This window comes from Nothoprocta perdicaria, unplaced genomic scaffold (genome assembly GCF_003342845.1).
Source record: "Nothoprocta perdicaria isolate Ctin4 unplaced genomic scaffold, notPer1 scaffold_23, whole genome shotgun sequence".
Taxonomy (NCBI): Eukaryota; Metazoa; Chordata; class Aves; order Tinamiformes; family Tinamidae; genus Nothoprocta; species Nothoprocta perdicaria.
In genome coordinates this window covers 3,299,951-3,324,032 of record NW_020455455.1, presented here as the reverse complement: position 1 = coordinate 3,324,032, position 24,082 = coordinate 3,299,951, and the positions used below count along the sequence as shown (strand labels likewise).

General features: G+C 41.3%; 1 protein-coding gene across 1 annotated transcript in view; it reads left to right on the top strand.

The window, feature by feature from the left end:
• Window positions 1–24,082, top strand: part of CUBN (cubilin) — a 132,812-nt gene that overhangs the window by 4,987 nt on the left and 103,743 nt on the right. Inside the window, exons 7-22 of the mRNA XM_026039382.1 lie at window positions 2,288–2,414; window positions 3,887–4,055; window positions 4,868–4,999; window positions 5,697–5,792; window positions 6,353–6,474; window positions 7,771–7,957; window positions 9,794–9,912; window positions 11,232–11,466; window positions 11,706–11,887; window positions 12,658–12,820; window positions 13,032–13,222; window positions 15,237–15,393; window positions 16,034–16,212; window positions 16,723–16,885; window positions 17,117–17,333; window positions 18,378–18,508. Of these exons, the coding sequence (XP_025895167.1) occupies window positions 2,288–2,414; window positions 3,887–4,055; window positions 4,868–4,999; window positions 5,697–5,792; window positions 6,353–6,474; window positions 7,771–7,957; window positions 9,794–9,912; window positions 11,232–11,466; window positions 11,706–11,887; window positions 12,658–12,820; window positions 13,032–13,222; window positions 15,237–15,393; window positions 16,034–16,212; window positions 16,723–16,885; window positions 17,117–17,333; window positions 18,378–18,508 (2,570 nt within the window). The remainder of the gene's footprint in view (window positions 1–2,287; window positions 2,415–3,886; window positions 4,056–4,867; window positions 5,000–5,696; window positions 5,793–6,352; window positions 6,475–7,770; window positions 7,958–9,793; window positions 9,913–11,231; window positions 11,467–11,705; window positions 11,888–12,657; window positions 12,821–13,031; window positions 13,223–15,236; window positions 15,394–16,033; window positions 16,213–16,722; window positions 16,886–17,116; window positions 17,334–18,377; window positions 18,509–24,082) is intronic.

The window sequence follows — 24,082 nt, the reverse complement described above, 5'->3', positions numbered from 1 at the left end:
AGCAAAACTTTCTCACAAGTGTTGCCATTATGTTAGTATAGTCATGATTCCTCAAAATCTGTCCCCACATGTAACTCTTCTCCTCCTCAGTACCTGCAGAGTCAGTAGCTGCTGAAAAGTAAGTCCTCTTCATAGTTCCTGCAAACCTCTGTGGTCTTTATTTTGCATTACACCTTTAGGATTATTGTTCAGTCATTTCCCCAAAGGCCTGTGTGCCTTCATSTTGGTTATTTCTGAGCATCTATTCTCTAGATGCTAAATCCTTGCATGGGTACAGGGAGTACCCATGTACATGGGTACATTTTTCCAGCACTTGTGCACACGTTGCTGCTCATTCCCCCGGGGCTCTTGGCTCCAAGTCACCCCATTCCTGCTCTTAGCATAGTTAACATTGTTGTGGACTGCATGTGAGGAAAATGGTGCTTTTAAGCTCCCTGGAGCATTCAGAGGTAGGTGAAGGCCAGGGTGAACTGAAGGCAGCTCAGCATCAGGCAGACATGGAGGATACAAGGGGAGGGTACTACAGTGCTACAGTCTTTACTCTTTGCATGCCTTAAGCTCTGGAAGCACGGAAGAGCAGGTATGGAAATGCTTTCCAGAACCATTGTCCATTTTAATAGGGCATTGCTTGCAAAGCTTGCAGAAGTCCCTATCTCCTTTAGATTTCAGTGTCATATTCAGAATAACAGGGGTCTCAGTGTGAGACAACTTTAGCAGTGGGAAAGGAACGGAGGCAATGCCAAGTCACAGCTGCCATTTGGTCACAGCTCCCTGGGAGCTACCTGCCTTGTGAAGCTGTCCTCTAAGCAATTGCATTGGGTAAGAGATTAATCTTTGCCAGACTAAGTGGGAGAGAGTGCCATTTCCCTGCTCTTAGGAACCTCTTTGATTGCCCTGGTCTGTCCTTTGGAGTTGAACATGAAGCTCTGAGCTGTACTTTGAACATAGAGAGGTCATCTGGTTCCCTGACCTGCTGCTGTTGTGCTTGCCCAGGTTGAACTGCCGCATCTGGGAGATGGTTTTGSTTTATCTGCAGACTCTCATGATAATAAACCTGCTGTTTCCCAGTTCTACAGACCACRGTTAAGCATTAAATTATTGTTTTCTTTCATGGCGGTTGCTTGCCATGTGAGCAATGTTTAGTAGCCTGCAACTGGCTTATCAAACTGTTTTTTTCAACTGTGCATGTTACAGCCAGCAGGAATACTGACAGCTGATTAATAGAGTGCTCCAAGGTCCAAATTAGCTGCACTGGAATGCTCTTACTCAAATCCTGCAGACCAATACTGTTGCAGAGTATCCTTCTGTAGCCCACTTGGAGCAGTTCTACAAGGGTTTGTAATTACCATATGCCTCTGTAAAGAGCAGATATTTCAACACATGCTTGCAGGTAAATGTCTCAAGCTAGCTAACTGACAGGAGCCTTTCCATAGGTTTTTCTCCCATTCAGTTTGTTGTTACATCTGAGAGAGCCTCAGATTTGGTCCATGTGGAAAGAAATGGCTGTAGAAAGGGGAAATGTTACTTGCTAGCTCAGAAGCTTCCCATTTCAGTCTCACTGTTTTTGTACGATGCTGTGAATAAGATATGCTCTAAAAATAACACCACATTTCAGCTGGCAGCCCGCAGGCCAGGTCCCTCCTGCGGGTTGCATCCCTTCAGCTCACGAGTTTGTTGTCCATATGTCCCCAGCCCCGACCTCCTCCTCTTCCCTGCAATGCTCATCCGAAATCTGTGCTGGCAGCTGCTGCTTGTAGAGGTGGAGTGTGAGGGTAACTGACTTGAGTCACTCTGGAGCGGAGATATTCCTAAGGTTATGGACACTGAATATTCTTGGGTAGGAGATAAACGCTAATCCTAGTGCTGCCAACGCATTTCTRTGTATTGCTAGGAGCAATACACAGTTTTCATATGAGGAACAAAAGTTAAAATGCAAAATTTAGGTGCTCTCTGGCTTACATTGGTAATTCAAGGTTCCCATTCTTCCCAAGTATTGTGCTATATATTGYCCCTTTTCTGGAGCTGCACTTATGAATGTAATACAGGACTATGGGTTCTACAGTCTGACCTCCTACGTGGTCAGACTTGGAGCAGTGCATGAGTCCTGTGTAATTCCTCCATCTCTGCTGAACAGAGTGCATTGTTATTAGTGGGGATGTCAATACTGCTCATAAAATCAGGGACTTCATCAGCACATAAATAAAGAGGAGGCAGTACTATGGCACTATGGGACATGTGATATGTATGTAGATAACGTGTTGATTTTCCTGTCTGCTTTCACTGTTAGCTGCTCCTGCACTCCAGAAACCTATGGGCCTCACTGTGCCTCCAAATTTGATGACTGCCAGGGAGGATCTGAGGCGCTCTGTGAACACGGCACCTGCATAGACGGAGAGAGGGATCAGCCTGGCGTGGTAAGGAACAACGTGTAAGCACAGAAAGAAGCAGCAGTGGGTAATGCTGAGCGCCACAAAGCTGTGTGGCAAACACTGTTGCTGAAAGACAGCAAGAAGTGCCACCATTCAAAATAACCTCACCTTGCTGTTGTCCTAAGGACAGCAGAAAGAACTGAAAATGCCTTGTGTTTTATTACAGGTTTGTCACGGCATCAGATCTACTATTACATCCCTAGGGGGCTTTAGAATATCCTTTGGATGTTAGAACATTAGAATGTTCTTTGGATATTTATATCTTGTTAGAAACATAATGTTCTTCGTGTTCATTATTTGGGGATTTCAGTACTAAGTGTCTACACTTAGTCTACTAAGTGTCTACACTGTTGCTACAGTGTCTTTATTACTTAAATGATTGAGAAGGAAAAACTGTAGGACATTATTACTAATGACCTGGGAGGCCCCAACACTGCACAGCTGCTGCCTGGCTGCTCTTCRCACACGGGGCTCTTGCTTGGACTCCATCCTTGTTGGCGTTTGGGCCTTGGCTCTCAAGGTGTCTGCACAGGGTGGATGCTCGTGCACTCCTGAATGGCCCTCTGGAGCAGGCCAGCTGATTCTTTTGGGAAGAAAATTCGAGTACAGATGTGTGAAGGTGCCAGTTTTGGCTCTTTCCATTCAGAGCAGCCYTCCAAAACTACCCCGGCAGACCTTGTGTTCCTTAATGCTTCCAGCACGCCCAGTCCAGGCACATCACACAGTTCTTGGTGCTATGATATGAAATAAATCTTTTGATCAATTTTTTAAAGCTGTCATAATTTATCACTTTCTGTTTTCTTCTTCTTTTTTTTTTTTTTAATGGGGAAAGCTTTTCAAAAACATCCAGTGTTGCCTCTGTTCCTATAACAGTCAATAACAAAACTCCCATTAGCTTTAATTAGAACTGAGTTAGATAAATGCTGAAGTCTGGTCATTAGTGAGAAAAATGAGAGAGAAAAAAAATGTTTTTTCTTATGAGAGAAAAAATTGTTGCTCTCAAAGAAAATGTAGATTTGTAATTTATCAGCTCTGCACATTACACAGATTACCAAACAATTTGCTTAAAAGAAAACAGCCAGATTGATTKCAGGTTGCTTACATTGATCTCTTCACCCTGAATACAAAACAAATTGATAACTCTAAATTATTTTTAGGTACAGTTTCTAAGTGCTGTTCATTTTTATCTGGAAGATTTGGGGTAAATTGCAGGTTTCTTTTATGAACATAATGAATCAACATGTTGTTCCTGCCATAATCTAAATAGTTTAACTCGGAGGAAGAAATACACTGAGAAAACTGCCTGAGAAGATAGATAACTTAACCYCAGCATGTGCAAGTCATGCAGTGCTCTGAAAGCTTCCCTGCAGTCAGAAGGCACTTAGGGCAATGCTTCCTCTGGCCCTTCTCCTCCTCCTGGCCCTGCTAACCCCGTGCCGTGCTGTTTGCCGTGGCAGCCCAGCTACCGCTGCGCCTGTGACGAGGGCTGGACGTCGCCTCCCGGCCGCCGTGCCTGCAGCGCCGACGTGGACGAGTGCGGCCTCCCGCAYGGCCCCTGCTCGCAGAACCCGCCCGTGCGCTGCCTCAACACGCCCGGCTCCTACACGTGCGGGCCCTGCCCCGCAGGTAGCGCCTCCTCCCGCGTCCTCCTTCCCTGGGACAGGCACCAGCGGGCCGGCCGGCCTGCCTTTCATGAGCACACGCTCCGGATCCACGTGGAATGGCTGGATAATGTGCCGTGGTTTGTAGTCAAGAGAAGAAATGTCCACAGGTTGTGTCTTATCTAGGTAACACAGGCAGTGGGCTCTAGCACGTGGTTTATCCCATCCCAAAATGAGCATGTCAAAGAGCCTCGCAAACTGCATTCTTAAAGTGCCTGTTTCTCTCCACTGACTTTAATGGGATGACTAGATTGGGGTAGGTAGGAGGAATCTTACCCACTCTGCACAGTGCTACCTCTGTGTCCGTATGCCCACTGYCCTAAGGCGTAACAGAAACCTTAATAGGTCCTTCAAGCCTCAAAATCTGTGACTAATCTTCCCAAGTTGGGTAGGTAGCGTGTGTAAGACGTGAATATGAGGATTTGAAGTATTTAGCCAGAATCGGAATGAGCCTTTGCTGCAAATTGTACATACATGTGCTAAATCAGAATCACCTCATCTTTAGGTAGAAGTGTATTTATTTGGTCCTAGAATATCCAGAATACAGTTAAAATAAATGGGTAGCACACACCCGTCCTCCCTAATGTGTTTGTAACCTATTCTATAGACTAACTTTAATTTGCATCAGTTAGGAGAGGAACAGTTCTTATTTACTTGTTTTACTGAAGTGAAATTCAAAGTCGTATCTTATTCAATGCTAAGAAAGATACGGTCAAAGAAGAATAGGAAAAGGTTGGATATTTTCCATGTTAGTGTCTCTCTTCTGCTTCTTTTTAGGCTGGCAAGGAAATGGCTACAGTTGCCAAGACATTGATGAGTGTGAAAATAACAATGGAGGCTGCTCAACAGCACCGATGGTTCAATGTATCAACACAATGGGATCCTTCCACTGTGGGTTTTGTCCACCAGGTAAAATAATAGCTTTTCTGTTGATAAATATATGGACTGGCTTCAAAGATGTAGATTCAGCACATTTGAGCCTTTCATGGTACAGTTAAGAAACTGCAATTTGTCTTTACAGAAGAGATGTGTCATAGGCTCAAAGCAATACTTACAGTATGGCACCCAGAGTCACCCTCTGGATGCTGCCTAAGGAAGCAGCAATTCCAGTGCAGTGCAGATACAACAGAGGAGGTGGCAATTTATGTGCACGTAATATGTGTTTTATCGATTAAAATGCGTTATGAGATGCATGCTATCAATGGTAGAAATACTAGCAAGAAAAAAAAGTGTTTCTCTTTGTCCTGCCCTAAATGTCATGACTGCAACTCGTGAAAGTGCTGAGCCCTGAGGAGCTGTCCCCAGGTGTGGCCTCAGCAGAGCTGGGCAGTGGGCCCTGGGCCAGTCCTGAGAGCATAGATAYAGATGTGCTGTTTTTCTAACATAGAGTAAGGATTCAGTTAGGATCAGAATTCACTCCTGCAGTGTAGGAACCACAAGAAAGCTGCCATATTTTGCTCAAGTGGTTATCCTGACTTTTTAACCGTAGAAGACTGATTTTAGCCTTACACCTTACACTAGTGTATTTCTCACCCTATGATTGTTTTGCTGTTGATCTCAGAGGACATGGTTTGTTACAGACTAACTGAAATTTTACTCTGAACAGGTTATGAGGGAGATGGACGAACATGTATCCAGGTTGATATCTGCTCAATAAGTAATGGAGGCTGTCATCCTTTGGCAACTTGTACCCCTGGTCCAGGTATGGTGCCTTCTTAAGGTCTGTAAGTAACACCAGCATGACTCTTGAAAAGGGTTTGATTAGACAGTACCCACTTGGTGACAACATATTTGTATTGCAGCCCCTTCTCCACAGTCAGTTTTGCCTTACCCAAGGAAAGGCAGATCAGCTAAAACTGGCAGGCCTTGTGTAGACACTGACAGCAATACGTTCATGCTGCACCATAAGGGAACTGCACATCACCTCCTGTGCATGTGTTGATCTTCCCCATTTCCCTCTAGGCAGTTTTCCAGTTTCAGGTGCATTTACCATTCTTCTCTGTTCCACAAACACCTKTGCCTGCTTCCATGATTTCCTGCAAAGCTGACCCTTTGGCTCTCAGATACCCTCAGCAAAGCAACACTAGTGACCTTTTCATGATCAAGATGGGCGCTGACTGGGAAGGCACCAAAAGAAAAAGTAACTTAAAATGATCTAAAGGCTCTGCTTCAAAATGTGAAGGACTTTCACTGTAAAGTTGCCATTGTCATTGTAACAAGTACTGCAGTACTTACGAGATCTCTTTTGTTTCATCTCCCAAGGGCTAATGCCATTTTGTTCCTGCACGCCTGGATACACTGGGAGTGGATATGGGCCAAGCGGGTGCTCTCCTCTCAGTGATATCTGTCAGCTGCAAAACCCATGTGCAAATGGGCAGTGCTTGGTAAGTGCCAGACYCTTCAGAGTTGGAGACAAAGTGATGCAGATACAACCACTAGCACCACGGAGACTGGTGGGACTGAAATTGAAGTGGAAACATCTGTGTTAATGGAGATGATGTCCTCATCTCCACTCTCATCACCTCATCTCCTCRCTACCACTCCTCATCCTCTCTTTCATAGGCACCTCTTCTCCTTTCTCTCAGATATTAAAGGAGCCTTCTGTGCTCAGATCTTGTCTATATTTTCTAACTGTATCAGTCTAATGCAACATATGACTTCTTCCAGTAAAGGTTCTCTAAAACACAACCTTAGACTATCATGACTATGGCACTACTGCTTGCACATAATGAGGTACTCAGATACTCCAGTAATGGGACTACAGAATTATATAATTAAATAGAAGAACACAGAAGCTATATTTGGCCAGCATAATGACAGAGGCAATGTAATGCTAATTAAATATCAGGCAACCCAGATTGGAAGGCTCCTTTTTCATCTTCTAAAATACAATTCTAGCCACAAATTAAATATACAGAAACAAAGACCTTTCCATCATAGTGAAAATGTCTGTTCAGGATATACAGGGTATGAATGCAGAATGGGAAATGAAAAATAGGGAACAAATTATTTTCTGGCACATACCTCGGAATACCATGTTCTGTTTTTCTTGTAAAAAAATAGAAGAGATATAAAGAAAAGAGGACATAAGAAATAAAAGCAACTAGAAGTATGGATAACCTTGGCTGTAAGGAGAGGTAGCAAATGTGTTAGACAAAAGAAGATGTAAGGAAAGGAAAAAAAGAAAGAAATTCAGAGTAAGTAATAACAGAGAAGGCAGTGGAAATATTCCCGTTCAATATCCCTCAGGGTGAAAAGGCAAGTACCAGCCAATGTAACTCAAATGCAGACTTCCCAGAAACAGGCTTGGAATGATTTATAAACCACTGTTATCTTGCTTGCTATTTATACAGTTTAGATAATTGGATTGATTTGTTTCTAGGATGATCGTTTCAAAGCCACGCAAACCATTTTATGAATGGCTAACTAAACACAGATTTTTCAAAAAGTAATTTGAAATGGCTCTGCAAAGAACTAACTTAATAGAAGAAACAAAGAGCTACATAATCTGGTTAAGCTTTGGGTTTATGGTAGTATTCACCAATTGCCATCAAGACCATTAAATGCCGAGCGCTTCATTTCTTTGCTCTGAAATCTCCCCATGAAGCAAGCAGACATCAGCCCTTCTGGTCCCTTCAGGTGATCTACCTTGGCTGCATTTTGTTTGTTTATACCCGCAGGCCACAATCTCTGGGTATTTGTGCGTGTGCAGCGGCGGCTGGACGGGCGCCAACTGCACGGAGAACATCGACGAGTGCGCGAGCAACCCCTGCCAGAACGGGGGCACCTGCCGGGACGGCGTCGGCGGCTACTCGTGCGAGTGCCCCAGCGCCTGGACGGGGCCGCACTGCCAGCAGGCCCAGCACGGTACGGCGGGAGCCTGCGCCACGAGGCCTGCGCCGCGGTGTCAGAGCACCCCGTAAAACTCGGGGTGCAGRAGCACAGCTCCCGCTCCAAAGTCCCCACGGGCACAGTAGGACCCAAGAGCCCTTTTGGACAGCAAGGGCCCAGCACCAAGGCCCTTGTAGACTTTCTGGCCTTGACTAGACCCTGCACAGCCTGAAGTCACATTTCTGTCCCCAATAAGCCATCTTCCAGGTCCTGAATGTGTCCCCACTATCTATGGGAGAGAKAATTTGATAGGAGAGCAGATTTACAGGAGAATATAATATTAGTTCTGTTCCGTGCATACTATTTCTTTTGTTCGTTGCAAAGCTGAGAGGTCCTGACATTTGTAGTAGATGTGAAAAGCCAGGAAAGGTTTACAAGCAGAAATGTTATGAAAGAAATGTTACCAGTGAAGCTGGGGGACTAGCAGGTTCATAAAGTGACTACAAAATCCTGCCTTTAGGATTGTTTCTCAACATCTTTTTTATTATTATTATTGGCTTGCATTTTTCTTTTTCCTTTCTTTTTCTTTTTCTTTTTCTTTTTCTTTTTCTTTTTCTTTTTCTTTTTCTTTTTCCTTTTCCTTTTCCTTTTCCTTTTCTTTTTCTTTTTCTTTTTCTTTTTCTTTTTCTTTTTCTTTTTCTTTTTCTTTTTCTTTTTCTTTTTCTTTTTCTTTTTCTTTTTTTACATAAATTTTAATTAAACAAGGCCAGGATAGTGTTCAGTGTGTGTCCCTGTGGCATCCATCTGTCAGATGGCTCATATTTATTGGAGGCTGCTGTGAAGAAAGCAGATTATTAACTCTGTGCAGAAAACAGAATGTAAACATTTCATTCAGGCTCTGTGAAATCTCTTCTGTTTTACAGATATTTCAGACTCCTTCCTATTTTCCTTTAATTTCCAATGAACAATTTTTAATTATTAGGCATATTTATGTGAAATTTTTTTTTTTTTTAACTATTCATAAGAGAAAGGATGGAAAGTCACTTTCTGTCCAGTAAGAATTTCTAATGTATCAACCTTTGTTTTAGTTCCTAATCAAGGAGAAAAATCATTTTTATGACATGGTAGTTCTGAATCTCACTTAGAAACGGTRAGATAGTTTTGGGTGGACATTTCAAACAAAATTATGTATTTTTTGCCATTCCCCAAGCGAAAATATTTCAGATTGCTGAGGATTTTTTACTATTTCATTAGTATCAGTTGAGTGTTAAACTGTAGCTGCTTGTTTTATGTCTGTATCTTCCTTGTGTTTTTGGCCACTTTGCAGCCATATTTTTCCCTAGCAATTTAGGATTCCTGCTCCACAGCTCCCAGTCATCAAATGGCTCAGTGAGAGATGAGACCAGGGTATATCAGGAGCAATGTTATCAGCTCCAGAAAACTGATCCTAAAGGATAAACAGGATTATGAAGAATAACTGCTATGATGGACCACATAAAGACAGCTTTATATTAAGTTAGCTTCAAAACACTATTTCAGTGTAGCTGAAAAATTGGAATATTTCAAATAGAGCTAGCTTTCTGGAARTAAGCTACTTTATTGACATTTTCCTCAGACAGAACATCTTTTGAGAGAGTTTTGACATAACTCACGTTTTACACCTTAAAACTGGTTATAATTCTTCCAATAACTACTTTTCTCTGAAAGTAATTATGCTCTTTTTTCCATTGGTGTCATTCCACTTTAGAGGAAGTCCTCAAGTCCTTTATAGCAGTTTCTTTCACCTTTGTTTTAAATGTTTAACAAGACAAAACTGTTGTTAGGGAGTTAGGGATAGCATTAATTAACTAAATTTAATCTCTCTTCCTGCAGCTTGTGGAGAATACCTTTCGGGCTCCAGAGGAACCTTCAGCTACCCTAACAGCCCAGGCAGTCAGCGGTATGATGATAGAGTCAGCTGTGCCTGGGTTATTTACACTAATCCTGACAAGGTAAAATAGAGCTCAAGTTAAAGAAACCCTCACACTGCGGGCCCCTTCAGCTCAACAGCAAACACAGCTGTCCTCATGCCATGTGTTCCAGGATCATGGTCCAACACCTGTGGAATAAAGAGCTTTGCAAAAATAAGTTTTAGGTTCTTACAAGCCTTCAGACTCCTGAGCCCAAGAATTTGCCTGCATTGTGTTTTCAGGGCTTTCAAGTGTCTTTAGCTGAAGGTTAGAATGTATTTATTCCACAGTCACTGCCTTCAAAAATAAGACCTTAAGAAAAAGCACCAAGTGACTGAAGATTTCTAATAAATTTATGAGAGCTGACATCACCCACAACCACTTATAGAAGCTGTGCCTTACACTGCTTGAGAAATGCTCTGCCCTTGGTTCATGGATTATGTTACCCCAGAACAATCTTCTGTCTGATTTCTGAGCCCCTGAAATGTGGAATACTGAATTCATATTCAGTGGCTTTGTGCATTGAGAAGTATTTTTTTTTAGTGATTAATTTCTTAATGTTACACTCAGATGTATATTTGAATGGTAATTTGCAATTAACGTTTCTACTTAGGTTGTATCTAACATCCATAAAACACATTATTTGCCCTTTAGCATGGGACTTTTTGCTTGGGATCTAAATGTTTCATATGTTTGATCTATTTTTGAAAGGGAATAAATTGAGTAGGTCTATAAACCTCCAGTGGTTTATACATCATTATATGCTGTAGTATATACTGTATAAACCCGCTAGTGATTTACAGAGCATTATATGCATGTGGTGGATCCTGTGCTTTATGTCTGAGAGCCATTAGTGTCTTAGGAAGAGCTATTTTTAGATGTATCATTGGGAGATCCAAACTTGCACAAAGCTGGATATGCCCTTTTTGCTTGGAGCTGGTTTACAAGACACAGAATTGATATGCACAAAAAATCATTTTTAAATGCCATGACAATATTTCAGTCATAGAAAGGCTGAGAAATTTTAATTATCTCACATGAAAAAATACCATAGGAAACTTATTTGTTCTCTATTTTAAGCCTTTCACACATAGCACACACAGGCAAATGATAATAATTATTATTTTATAGGAAGAATGTTCTTTCCAGACAAGTCGCTCGTTCAAATTCTTTCTACTTTCTTGTGTCTTGGCCCTTGAGATTCTCTAAAATCTTCTTCTATCCTGAATCTTTTCAAGAAATGGCTCCAGACTTTGTGGATGCTCACAACTCTATGAACAAGTATATCTGCATCATGCAGAATTACTGCATAAGCAGTAGATGGACAAAGAATGATTTCATATTTTGCTACTTCCTGATAGATTCTGCGTATAACTTTCCCRTTCTTCCAACTGGAGGCAAGTAATGACTGCAGCTCTGACTTCCTTCAAATCCATGATGGGGGCTCAGCATCAGCACACATGCTGGGGAAGTACTGTGGCACCTCGCCTCCGGCAGAGCTCTTCAGTACCCACCGTTCCCTGTATTTTTGGTTCTATTCAGACCACAACATTACAGCTGGAGGCTTCACTGTGCACTGGGAATCTCGGGATCCCGGTAAGGCTGATGTAATCTCAGACAATTTAGCATGTGGAGCAAAATGAATGATTTGTTTTGCTCATTAGGAAAAATCAGTAGCAATAAGGCAGTATTTTATTAATGAGTGATATTGAAATAGTAACTCGTGTTATTTTTAGATGTGTTATTTTTATCCTATTAAAACTACAGGATAGTCTTTCCCTTGACTTGATATGCAGTATTCAAAACTGCTTTGTGTGGTATTTCTTTTCTTTTAGAATGTGGTGGTGAACTGACAGGTACTTATGGCTCAATAAGTTCTCCAGGATACCCGGGTCACTATCCTGTTAACAGAGACTGTTTCTGGACCATCTCAACCAGTCCTGGACTCCTCATCACCTTTGCTTTTGGCACACTAAGCCTTGAACACCATGAAAATTGCAGCTATGACTATCTAGAGGTAAAGCGTCCTGGTGAATTACAGCAACATTTTAAGGCAGTGTTATTGCAGAACAATATGTTTAAAAGCTTTTTTTTCTATATATGGAAGAGAAAGCTTGAAAATTAAATCCTGGGTTGACACATTCACTTACCCAGTAATGGAGGCCCACTTAGGCATAGGCAGAATAACACAAAAGGATGAAAAAATTGCTCCACTGAAGTTAGTAGAAGTCTTGTCACTAAAGAAAGCGGAATTCAGACCAAATACGTATTGAGAAACTTTCCCCTTTTCACAAAGTCCCATCACCAAACACAGGCGAATGTCTGCTCTCAGAAAATCCATCAGCAAAAGGAAAACTATTAGAGCAATGGGCATAAGATTAATAGGTTCTTATCACACCACCATCAGTGGCTCCATGTGTGAGTTTTGGGCTTTTTCTCAAGTTCAGACTGATCATTATGGAATTCACAAATGCCCAATTATAGAAACGAGAAAATAGTTTAGAATGGGAGAGTCTTCAAAACCAGGAACTGCAGAGTATGATTTCAGGAAAACAATATAATAGTTGATCTCTTGATATTTTCTTTCTCTCTTGCAAAAACCTTAATGATCTTTCCTAGGTGCACCAACGCAGTTCGGCCGGTGGGTCTATTTCTTGCTCCTTGTGTGTTTGGGGAAAATTTTCTATCAGCTTTTGTTCCACCCACCATGCACATTATCTCCTGCAGTCCTTTAAAATATCTTTAACAATATATAAATCTTAAATGCTGATTTATCATTTCATTTAGATTCGAGATGGTCTCCTTCCACAGGACCCAGTCCTCAGTAAATACTGTAGCACTGTCTCTCCACCCCCACTCCAAACCACTGGTCCATACGCATGGATTCACTTCCACTCTGGTGACTTAGTTACTGATAAAGGCTTCTACATTGTCTATACAACATCACCTGGTAAGTTAAATTTGTCATTAAACTTACGACTTATAGGACTGTCACATTCCTATGATGTAGCCAACAGGACATGAATAGATGTCAATCTAATCTTCAATCTAATAATACAGGAAGCTGCTTTGATTTGCAGCCATTGTACAGAGACAGCCTTAACTGAAAGAATTATGATACTTACGAATAACTCAACTAATTTTCTTTTTTCTTAATACAGGAGATACAAATTGTGGAGGAAATTACACAGGCAGTGAAGGGGTTATCATGTCCCCTTTCTGGCCTAACCCTTACATTAATAACCGACAATGTATCTACATTATCACACAACCAGAGGATGAAAAAGTATACCTCAACTTTACCCATATGGAGCTGGAGAGTCACACTGGTTGTTCATCGAATTATATTGAGGTGAATTTTCATAAGCAAYGGATAGAAAGGATTGATATATGTGTGCAAACTGAGCAGCATAATTTCTGTCCTTCTGCAAGAATAGACATTAATCAAGGGATTAAGAACATCAGTTCAGTAGGATCCAAAAGGCACAGGCTCTGAAAGAGCAGGGCTCTATATTCAGAATGAATCAAAGATGAGAGGACAATAAAATCAGTCTAGCATTATACTCATCCTCAGTCAGCTCAACACAATTCATGTGGAGTTCAAACCTTTGGTGAATGCATGCCCAGTGCAAGCACAATATAATTTATACCACAATTATTATGTAGCGTTTTCTGGAGTCATGGTGCTCAGAATCTTGTTTATGGGCAAAAAGGAAGCACTGTGTATATATATATATGTGTGTGTGTGTGTGTGTATATATGTGTGTATATATATGTTGCTATGACTGAAGTGAGTCTAATTCAAGAATTAGACTAATTCATCTACTAGTGTAGATGTTTTGACAGCTGCAGGGCTAGGGGAGGAGGGGGTGCTCCCCGAGACCCGCCATGAGGGCCCCGCGCAGCTCTGCCGCGCGCCGCCTGTTGCTGCTGCAAACGAGGCGTGGCCGCCATGGCCGCCGCCGCCATTTTGTGCCTCCGTCTGCACCGTTGCCGCTGGTGCTGTGGCACTGTGGATGCACCTGGCGTGGAGAAGCAGAGGGAAAACAGCCTCGGGCACCTGGTCAGTGTGAAGAATTGCTGCCATGGCTAAAGCAAGTAAAGGAAACTGCGGGCAGGTCAGGAAGAGTTCACCTGGAGCAAGGCTCAGTCCTGAGGCCTTGCAAATTCAGTGCAGAATTTAAGCTTATGGCTTGTTCCTAGCAAACAAAATACTGCATTATAGGGTAACCCAGTTACAATGGTAATGTGGGTTTTGTTTTGTTATGTTTTTAATCTTTTTTTTTTTTTGACCAAACTAGGAAAAGGTTCCTGTGAGCTCAGTTTAGTTAATCTGTTTTCAAAAGATTTGTTATTGTGTTAACATCGTTCCTCTCACTCGCCCTCTAATTCCGAGACTTTGGTTGGAATGAAGTATAATTAATTTCTGCAACGCAAGGGGAAGTGTGTTTAATGAAAACAGACAGCTTTTGTTTGTTTGGCCTGGGCCTCCTCTTGCCTAATTGCTGGCAGAAAGGCAGCTAAATTCACGGCAGCCAGAGAAACAAAACCATTTCTGTTGAATACAGTCAGTTGGTGTTAACTCAGCAAGGCATTTACCTTGTTGTTCACTGACCAGTCACAAGAAGCACCATTTCCCTGCATTTCTTTCTCCCAGCCTTCTCTTTCTCCTCAATTTCCAAGGCAATGGCTTTGTCACTTTYGAAAGACACAGAGTATTCAGAGCCCTGGTTGTGCCAGGAAATCTGCAGCTCCCGGGGCAGCCATGGCCCTGCCACCCGCAACTGCAGCTGAGGGGGCCCAGGGAAATCCTGGAAATGATGTGGTCACGGGGAAATCCTGGCTCTTCCCAGCCCTGCAGTGACCTCATTGCAATGACTTGTTGGGGCAATCCCAGCCAGAGCCAGTTTTACAGCAGGGGGAAAAAAAAAATCGTTTTCCTTTCAGGAGAACTTTGGGGAACATCTGGGCTCCTTGGTGGGTGTTCAGAGCTCCTCACCTAGCAGCATCTCAGCCCTCGCAGCTTTTGACCAGCGAGTGCCTTACCTGTCCCTTCGGAGCCATAGAAGAATTCTGGAAGCACATGCCCATGTTGTGGCAGCTGTCATTCACAAGAGAGAATGCTCTSATGCCCCTAATATCTCTGGTTGGTGGGAAGAGGGTCTTCTGTGCTGGTATCACCCATCCTTCCTTTGAGATCTCATAAATGAAGTATCTGTGCCAGTTACTGTAATGACCCTTTGACTTTTTTGTTATTTAGCAGTTCTTGTAAGATTATAATTTATCCATGTATCACTGCTTTTATGATCTGAGCTATTTGTTTTCCATTTTAATGGGGAGTGCTGAACAATCTTTTCTTTTTTTAGGTTCGGGATGGTGACAGTGAGATGTCTCCTCTTATTAATAAATTCTGTCATAGTACGTTTATGTCTCCAATCACTTCTACCAGCAACAGTCTCTGGATCAAGTTCAAGACTGATGCTTCTGCACAAAGGGGTAGCTTCAGGGCCGTTTATCAAGTTGGTAAGATTAACTGCTGACTTGCCCAGTGATTTGCTGGGTCTGTAACTTGGACACTTTCAGTCATTTCTATTCTCTGACACACATGAAGTTGATTTAAGACAAACTTAGTTTATTTAATGCACTCTTCAGAAATGCTAAGGCGATGTCTACTCTAGGTCTCCTGTAGGCAGTTTTACCATATTTGAAAATATATTTACTATTACTTTTAGTAATGATAAATTACTTACACTTACAGATCACTAACAGATGACAGATAATGTAACACTATAACCATAACTCTGCCTAAATCTGTTTACATTCATTATTCCTTTCCTTCAACTCTTATTCATCAACAACCATACCTAGTTCTCTGAAACAAATGAGTCAGACCCCTAAGTTTTCATGAATAGAATTACCTTGGTCTTTCATGCTTATTTATACTTTCATTTATGCTTTCATACATATTTACGTAATTATAAGAGCAATTTYTCTTCTAAATCCTTTCTTAATCCTACCTGGATGATCCATAGTAGGTGTTGTGAGACTATAGGATTGTAGAAGTGGTTTGTAGTTAACTTCATAGTGATATTTTGTAGATATCAAACCATTCATTTCTTGAAAGCATTCATCACAACTATTGCCTTTTGGTGCCTGTTTGCAGCCTGTGGAGGCTCCCTGTCTGGGGCGGGGACCATTCACTCCCCTTACTACCCCAGGACGTCCTCTTCCCTGAAAACCTGCGAGTGGATCATCTCCCAGCCAGATGGCCAAGTGGTGATTCTTAACTTCATCGACTTTGACATTCGAAATACAACCACTTGTGACTCAGACTATGTTGAGGTAAAGACTAGTACACTTGTACTGTGATTTACTTAGAGAGATTCATATCTGTATGATCTTTTTCATGCTCAGCTTCATTCAAGTGCATGCACAGCTTAATAGATAAGCTCCCATTTTACAGCACTTAGAAACCAGCCTCATCAGAGGAGGACTCAATATTTCTTTTTTGATTTTCCAAGGATAATATCGTCATTTTCATAATCAGAGACATTGGTGATGYCTGTCAGATGTCTTTGAGCAGACAAGCCTGGTTTTGGAGGTTTGCATGATAGCTATTGTTGAGGTTGCAAGATCTCAACTTTGTCCATTTGAAGCACCTCAGCTGGGAGAGGCCTTCTGCAGCAGTCATGAGGCTGCACTGGATGTGCCCATAGTACAAACCACGCTGAACAGAGGGCAGGGCATGGCTTGCTAAGGACTTCTTCTATATTGTTCTTAYGAATTCATTTATGCTAACTACTTTAATACAGTAGAAATCTGTATGGGATACTTGAATACACTGTTCTTCAGGTCAGAGATGGCAACAACACAGACTCTCCTCTTCTGGAGAAATACTGTGGTACAGCAGTACCATCTCGAGTGCAGTCTTCACGGAACTATCTCTATGTCAAATTCAGAGCTTCTTCCCTTACCAACCTTGGCTTCAGAGCTGAGTACTGGCCATTAGATGGAGGTAAGGACTTTGTGTAGACATGTGACTTTGCAAATGTTTTTATGCACTGAAATCGCTGTCCCATCGAGTTTTACAAAGATGTAATGGAAGATAAATTCTGAAAAAAATTACTCTGTAGCGTGCATCAAGGGAAAAATGGCTACAGAATTTCAGAAATAGAGTAATTGATTTTATAAGTGCCTTTTGCCTGAATAAATATTTAATTTAACTTCATGTTTTAAATCTCTACAGCATGTGGGGAGGCTCTCACTGCACCARAAGGAACTATTACAAGCCCAGGTCATCCAATTGTCTACCCCCATGGTATTAACTGTACCTGGACTATCAACATTCAGCCTGGCTACCTTATCCGCCTGACGTTCACTTCATTTAACTTGGAGTTTGATTATAGTTGTAGAAAGGATTATCTTGAAATCTATGACAACAGCACCGTGCAAAAATTGGGAAGGTGAATATGTCCACTAGCTAAATAGCTGATTTATTGTAAAGTGTGCACTGTTCTGTAGATYTCTCCATCCATTTTTCTTCCTCAGATTTTGTATATAAATTAATGTCTTTGCATTGCTGAAATAACAAGAGCAACATTCCTGCATAGCCTAGTAAAGGCAGCTTCTTTCTTTAGACATAGAGTGAGCACCACATTTAGTAAATATTACAGTGGGAGAAAGTAATGTGTGTTAAAAACACAGCTTTTCTTAAGTACAAGTTTCAATAGCTGCCACTGACCAGTGCCTTTTGGATGTTAATTTATGGGAATAGTTTTAAAAGCATTAATATGCCTGTGCCTAGGAAAAGACATGATTTGAAACACTTGTGGAAGTGAAAGATTGCTTGAAAGATTGTAGATTGGAGTTCCAGCAAAAACTGAAGTCTTTGTCTTAGAAGACTTGTTTTCATTTTCTCCTGATATGTTTATACTAGGGCAGAACAGGCTGAACAGTCTTTTCTTTCTTCCCCCCACTCACCAAGTGGGGTGTACCCAGGGGTTTCTCGCCATCCTTGAACTCAAGAACATCGAAACTACTTAGGCTCAGAGTGTCCAGCTGCAGCTGCAGCCACACACTCTGAGGTATCTGGTTAATATTTGGCCTACAAGGAGCAAATGGCTGTCATGCTGTAATGGAGAGTATTTTGCAATCCTAATCTTTTGCCAGTCACTCTAACTCCTGCTTGAAAAATGGAGTATGTTATAGATGAAGCATGGACTTTTACATTAGAAAATAAAAGAAATCAATTTTTTAATAAAAAATTGACTACTCAGTGCCCACCTGGTCCTTTGGTTTTGCCATGCAAGATACATGGTATATCCTTGAATATGTAGTGGTGTACTTCATACCTTGTTAGAGCTTACATGGCTGGGATCTGTACCACCTAAAGAAGGCATTTGTGTGTGCGCAGCTGTTGAAGCTTCTCAGAAAAGTTCAATCTTCCTCCATTAACACAGATGCTTCATGAAGCTTTGTGTAAGTTTGGGGCATTGTTTTTGTTGCAGGTACTGTGGCAGATCAGTTCCACCATCACTCACCAGCGGTGGCAACACGATGACACTCTACTTTGTGACCGATCACAGCACAGCCTCGGAGGGCTTCACAGCTAATTACATCTCCCTAGATGCATCAAAAGGTAACATGTCAGTATGTTCATTATGCAAGCTCAGTGTTTTCAGCTGTCACTGCGCATAAACACTATAAGAATTTTTTTTTCTGTTATTAGCAGAAGACTGCCCCTGTAGCTCTTCTACCCCTTAATTATAGCTGCTTGATTCACAAGCCTTTTCCTGTCTGGGAAATATGACCAAAGCAGAAAACAATTTCTGTAGGCAACACTACTTCTTTCTTTAGAACTGCATGAAGTATTTAGGAAAAGCATTTCCTGAATTTGCTGTGCCTGATCTGAGCTTGCATAATCTAGGAAGTGCACAAATCATGATTTTAGTTGCAATATTGATGATGGACAAAAAAAGTACACATATGGTGCTATTAAAAAGGCAGGAAAATAACTTGAGAGAGCATAAACCTTTTTGTTTCTTTCCTTTTTTCTTTCATTAAGACTGCRTGCAACTTTCCTGACACCAGCAGAGTTCAAGCTTCCTGTTATGACTTAACTTTGTTCCTTAAGTATCTCCCTTTTATGAGGTGAAGGCATATGTCAGCAGGAGAACAATTGTAAGGGAAGAATGACCACTCATTCTCTCAGATCTTTCAACCAGAGCAATTACTCAGAATTCTAATTAATCTGAAGGTTCTCCAGAACAGGCACATCTGTGTTTCCCAACTCTGCTGAACCCGTCAAACCTTTTCCAGTGTTTGCACATCTCCCCAGCTTTTGTTAGCACTGACTGAGCTGCACTTGAGCTGGCAGCCTTTGGGTGAGAGTCTGCGTGYGCCAGTTCCACAGACCCGGTGGGGCTGGGTCTGCTGCTGATCTCTTCACTGCTAAAGCTGAAGCCGCAGCAAAGAGGCCTCCTGTGAGCAAAGGGACAGATTCCACACTGCAAAATTCAACCACAGAAGAGAGGGAACTGGAAAAAAAAAGTACAAGAGAGACTACATCTGTACCTGGGTTACTCTTTAGCCATCAATAAGCAATTTCTAGCTGGTTTGTTTTGTGTGTGCATGGGCAGGCAATGAGGACTTGACTAGATGAATACCAGAAATTCATGGTATTCATCTGTATAGCTATATGGATAACCAACGGCTGCTCATTTTTTTGCCTGTATTATCTTTAGGTATTTTATTTTTCATACTTCATAAGTTTCTCCAGCTTACCTAAAAACAGCAAAATTCTAATTTCTTTCTTGTGAAAAATAACTTCCTTCCTAGTTGTTAGCCTGGACAATTTGGCTGTTATTTCATCTCTGAGGCATGTGTGTAGGCGAGACCAGTACAGATTTTGCCACTGTGTTTTCACTTGCCACCAGATAACTTATAAATGCAAATAATCCTTTTTCTCAGCTGCCTTCATTCATACTGATGTTATCTATCTGGCATGAAACCACAAAGTCAGTAAAAACAATTAAGATTTAATAAAACCTCTTCCAAGGAGGAACCTTCTCTTTGTTAGTAAATAATAGGCCAAAAATACATTCTACTTTTAAAAATCTTTCCAAGAAAGACTGTATTTTGAAAACTGAGTTCTTGCTTATGAGAAATTGTGAATTATTAGCCTTGTAAAGAAGATAATTTGTTGTTCTGKTTTTGCAAGCGCTAGCCGTAACTTCTTTAAAGGCAATTTTACTGCTTGTTAGCGTGATATTTTGTCCTTTAGCTTAAATTAATATTTCTTGGGTAAAGGGCATTCCTTCCTAGCAATTCCTGCAGCAGCTCTTCTCACAGTTTAAGACCAACAAGGTCTCTGCTCAGCATTAACCTGTTTTCTGTCCCTGGGCAACCCCATCACCGTGCCTGGTGTGTTAGCGAGCCCACAGGRATTTCTGCTCAGCTTCACTGCTCTGCAGCCCCGCTCCTTCCCTGCCACAACAGACCGGCCTTCCCCATCTTTTGGCCAGGCACTGCCATAGGCATCGTGCAAGGTTTTAACTATATAACCACCATCCCTGGAATGATTTCAAAGAAGGCTTTAAAAATGCAAGGCTGTCTTCTCGTCAATATATTTATTAGGTAGAAGCAACATAAAGATTTTATATAAAATAAGAGCTACATAATTTCTTCATCCGAATGCTAAGCAACAGGTACAATTGGAGGGCTGTGATGTCTCTTTCCCCATAAGCAGTACTTGTATCTTTACTATTCTTCAGATAAATTGAGGCTATATGCAAAACTATTACAAAAGAATTAATTTATTTCCACTCAGACTCAGAACTATGATGTCTAGAATAAATGTGTTTGTTTTCTGCATCAACCACTACCGTTTGCATTAATGACTGAAACTGGAAATAATAACCTCAGAGAAGTTGAAACACAGATTCATTTACAAATTTGTTTCTTTTAGTCCCAGCATAAACACAGTAGTCCTACAAACTGTCATAAATACTGGATTGCTGGCATTCAGTTTTGATTAAGGGTAAAGTGTCTTGAAGTGGCCTGAGAGGAGGAAAAAAAAGTGTATGTGGACTTTGCTATAAGAAGCTGCTTCCCACTCCTCTGGATTTATATCAAATTTAGGCTTCGTACTGTGAGATTTCTARGCCTGATACTCATTTTATATATATCCAGTTACACTAAAGTAGCAATTGCTGAACATAATAATTTCTGAGAGATTTTCCAGGCTATGGACTTTTTTCTTTACATCTGCAGCCTATTTTCATTTTCTTCTAAGAAAAATATGGTTCTAATAAGGTTTCTTGTGCAATAAGAATCGTTCATATTTTGAGCTATGTTTTCTTAGCCAACTACAGTGTAACCAATATCAGAASTGGTCAAAGCTGTTCTGGTTCATATTAGATGTTACAATAGGCCTTTGCCTGGAGTTATTTTACAGAGAATGAGCTATTGAGAAGATGGAAGGCATTATCACACACACACACACAAAAGAGTAAGCCCGAGTTTTGAGCAGACAGTGACCTGGAAACCCACCTGTTCTTTGAATTTAATTCCTAGCGTCCAGGGCTAGACTAAGACCAGSTTGCTGAATGACGCAGCGGATACATGAGCTTTATTATAGATTTGAGGGTTTCCTTTTGCCCAACTTGGCTGCCTGAACCACAAGGAACCCATGTGAAATCACTGATAAAACTTTGAAAGGGCTCAGTCTTGTTTGGAGGCGCTGCTCAGCATCTGGAARCATCCAGCCTTCACTTCTTCACCAGGAGTAGGACTAGAGTCAGTATATGGAGTCAATATATGTATTTTATTATCCTTGACTTCCTTATATATAATTGGGATTTAAATATTAAAAAAAAAATTATAAAGTCTACTTTTTGCTTTTTGCTTCTAAAGGTCAACCTTAATGAGACTTTTAGCAGATTGAATCCTGATCTTTTTTTTGGTAGTATTTCTCTGGGTTTGGCAAAATTTAAACTTTTTCATCCTTATCACTCTGAGTTGTGAGTAACATGATTAATCAAGGGATGTAACTGGGTTTCAGATAGCTCAGCTTTGTGATGTATTAAAATCACTGACCGCGACTGACAGGAAAAGTCAGCGTTTGAGAAGGATGAAGGGGGAAGAAAAAGCATCTGTGAACCCCTGGACGTAGAAGATGGTCCCCGGGTTGAACCGCAGGCAATGCACAGTTGTGCACGTCTTCCTTCTCCATAGCTGAGTTAGTTCCTAACTGCAGCGAAAGTTTTTAAGGTGTTTGGGTCTGAACCACTCCACAAAGGACCTTTGTGCTCCTTTATGGTCAAAATGAAGCCTGACAGTGTCTGCCAGCAGTTGGAGCACGAGGCCCTGAGGTGCAGATGGGCTTTTCCATTGCCCGTGGGGAGGGTCACACCACATGTGGTAGTTTCTGCCCTTTTCTCTAAACATGCCTGGTGTTACATAAAGGGCTAATTGTTGTGGATCCGAGTTTTCTTTTGGCAGAGGAAGGTCGAAAGAAAACTGCCATTTTACATATGACACTGTAGTTTTCTCATATTTTTGAGTAATTAGAATTGTGGCAGCCGATGAATATCTCTTTATGGGGATAAAACATGGATTGAATTTTCTGTGCTATGCATGGCTGTTGAGTGTGCAGTACAAAAGCTGGCATTTTTCTCCGCCGCTGGCTATATTACAGTATGTTACTGCTGTTTATGGCCTTTTTTTTTTTCAGAAGAGCAAATACATTCAGTACCCAAATCAGAAAGCAGATTGAATAGCTTCAAAAAACGCACATACTGGCAAAGAATGATGTGTGATTGATTGCTCTGGACAATTGACGCCTTCTTCTTTTCATTTAGTGTCTTCAAAATAAATTGGATGAATATTTTTTTCCAGACATATAACAATCACATTATGGAGTTAGAACTGCAGCCTGAGCTTTGGCAAAGGGTCTGGAGTTCTTTTCGTGCCAGCTTTGCTRGTATTTTTCTCTGCAGGGACTATCACTGCACCAGCACATCCCCCTACAGACGCCCTCATGTGCCGTGTTAGGGACCTGGGTGCCAGTTCCCTTGCGAAATGTAGGACAACACGAATGAATCCAGTTACCTGGATTCAGAACTTAGCTGGGACAAAATGTAGATGCTTTGGATGTGTTTATGCTTTTCCTCAGCATTATGGCAGGGTATGCTCAGTCTACAACTGCATTTATTTCACTGTAGCCAGAGGTCTGACATTGCTCACAGTTTTTTTTTTTTTCCTCTCCCTTGCTGTATTTCTGCTCGTAGCTCATAAAGAAGGTTGTTATGCAAAGTGTGGAGCATCAGGTTTAAGGCAGCACGCTTTGGGTTTGAGTTTTTATATGGATYACTGCCAAGAAAGCAAACTTGAGGAGAGGGGGACAACCTGGATAGTCCTGTGGAAATTGTTCTTAAAAGAGCTGATAAAAATAATTTGGCTTTCCGGTTGCTAATTGTACCCTAAAGGCCCTTATCTAGTAYATCAATTTTAATACTTGCCAGGCTGAAGGCTATTAATGATCTCGGCCTCTGTGTGAATAAGAAAGCAGTGTAAGAAAGGGTAAGCAGTCCTACCCCTAAATAAATGTTCATGAGCTAGGCACCCACCCTTTGAAACTCAGAAGTTAATAAGTTCAACTTCAGTAAACTAGTCAACTTATATATATATTTTCATTCTAGTTCTTAATTGCTGCCTGTGTGATGAGCCTTTAGGGGTGGCACAGAAATCACCCTTCCTAGTGCTTTATCCTTGACGCTAGCAAGCTTTAGTAGTTAGAATGGGTAAAGAACAATAATGGAAAGGACCAGCCTTAAATATGGAGCCTAAACTGTACTTGAATCCTTTCCCTCTAAATTATGATGCATATTGAAATATTGTGAATGTCATTATACTGCAGCTGTGGGGTATTAGAGATCAGGTTTCAGAGATCTGCATGAGCCAGTGTAAGTAAGTCTGAAGTTAAGCACAGTATTCYGCTCACTCTCGCAATCATACTTTTTAAAGTAGTATAACCCTGCCTATTTGTTAAAAAATCTGCATTCACTTCTTATTTTTGCAATCTGTAGGATCTGATATACAGAACTGAGAACCAGAATGAACCTCCAGAGTCACCAAATCCAACTTTATCCCCTTTGCAAAGACCTTTATCATGCAATCTCCATTTTAATCAAATTAGCTAAACAATATCTGA